Here is a 1,729-nt window from a genome sequence, read left to right on the forward strand (position 1 = left end):
TGGTTGGATCCACATCTAGGGGGTGGAGATTGGTGGGTTTAGGGATCAGGGGGTGGAGACGGGTAGGTTTAGGTATATGTAAGCTGGGAGGAGTTGGATCTGGATTGTGAGGAGTTGGATCTTGTGTTCTGCAGTGAGGACCATCTCAAAAAAAGTCTGAATTGTAAGTTTATTTTTTCAAGCAATTGCAAGTTTATGTCACGCAATACTGACTTTCATAACACAATTTAAAATAGTCAGAATTGTGAGATGTAAACTCGCAATTACCTTTTTTATTTAGTGGCAGAAATGCGATTCCATACTATATAGACTCATCGAAAGTCAGAGTATTTTTTTAATCTCTGCATTTTTGGAGATTGGTGGCATAAAACGTCTATTTATATTATGGACTAACAGTTTGGAAAGTTGGTTGCTTCAAAATCCACACAAAAAATGCATCGTTCATAACACAAACTTTATTTTCAAACAATGTGTTACATCATCACTTTAAACTACCAAAAAATACTTCTAAATTTTAATTTGTGGACTGGTTTCAGAAGAGCAGCTTCACATAAAATCATATAACAGGCCCCAAAAGGAACAAGTAGAAAAACGAGGCTGGATTATTATTAACATGCAAAATACAATCATGCATCTGTCCCTGCATCTGCAAAAAAAGAACAAAAACAGAAAAAGAAAGCCTGAATGTCCATAGATATTCTAATTCAAATAGCTATTCATTCTCTAAGATCCAAAATGCTTTACAATGTAAGAACATTACGAAATTTAGCAAAATCTCAATAAACCTTTATATAAAAGAAAACAACAGATAATCCAACTATTCTTCAGATAATCCCAGTCATCATGCTTACATCAGTAGGACTTTTTGAGTTTTTGCTTTCTTCATGGTTGTAAGTCTGTACATGTACACATGTACATAATAGGAACGGCAGCATTGCAACACCTATGCAAGCCTCACAGGCTACGCATGCAAACAAAGCAAAGTAGAACAGATTAGGATTCAAATTCACAGAAACGTGCTCGTTTTTTGAAATGAGCGTTAGCTCGGCGCTTCAGTGGCCAAACGTCCTGGAAGACTCATACTCGCTGGGGCACTTGGGCTTGATCCCCTTGCTGTTGTAATAGTCCACCACCTGGTTTGGGACTTCGGCTAAGACACTTTTTGCCAAAGCAGCAGGAGAGGCCTGAGAAGATGCAGAAGAAGAACAGAAACAAACAGCGAATCAAACATTTGCAGGGCCATTTATCCATTTCGCCATCTGGTCCAGTTTGCCATTTCCGCGCTAATGATGTGTGAAGATACTGTACTTGCTGAAACCCACGTGCATGGTGATGAAAAACATCCGGAAACTTGAGCAAAAGTGACTCATGTAACTCAAAGACGCTGAGAGGAAATCAGAGGATAGCCACGTCAAACCCCTCCAGCCCCTGCTGGCCAATTAGATGCAGGAGAGGAGATTCTCAGATAGAGAGACGTGGCTGAGATGGTGCTGTTTGTCAGGGGCTATCAATACAGTACATGTCTGGAAAGAAAACAAGTCTTGGCATATTTCCCGAGAGGATCCTAATAAACCGTCACTTTTGCTTATATGGACACTCTGTCACATTTAGAGACATGCCATGTCAAATGTATATATTCATTCATTATATGTTCTATATGTTGACTGTTGTAATAAATAACTAATTATAAATATGTTTAAGTTGAAGTACAAAAAGCTATATATATATA

The 1,729-nt window shown here is 38.4% G+C and overlaps 1 protein-coding gene across 1 annotated transcript in view; it reads right to left on the reverse strand.

The window, feature by feature from the left end:
- Nucleotides 1-513: 513 nt before the first annotated feature.
- LOC107666882 (copine-4-like) overlaps nucleotides 514-1,729 on the reverse strand; it is a 54,848-nt gene continuing 53,632 nt past the window's right edge. The window contains exon 16 of the mRNA XM_016458392.1: nucleotides 514-1,184. Within this exon, the coding sequence (XP_016313878.1) occupies nucleotides 1,053-1,184 (132 nt within the window). The 3' untranslated portion in view covers nucleotides 514-1,052. The remainder of the gene's footprint in view (nucleotides 1,185-1,729) is intronic.

Source organism: Sinocyclocheilus anshuiensis, unplaced genomic scaffold, assembly GCF_001515605.1.
Source record: "Sinocyclocheilus anshuiensis isolate Anshui unplaced genomic scaffold, SAMN03320099.WGS_v1.1 scaffold267, whole genome shotgun sequence".
NCBI classification, from domain to species: Eukaryota; Metazoa; Chordata; class Actinopteri; order Cypriniformes; family Cyprinidae; genus Sinocyclocheilus; species Sinocyclocheilus anshuiensis.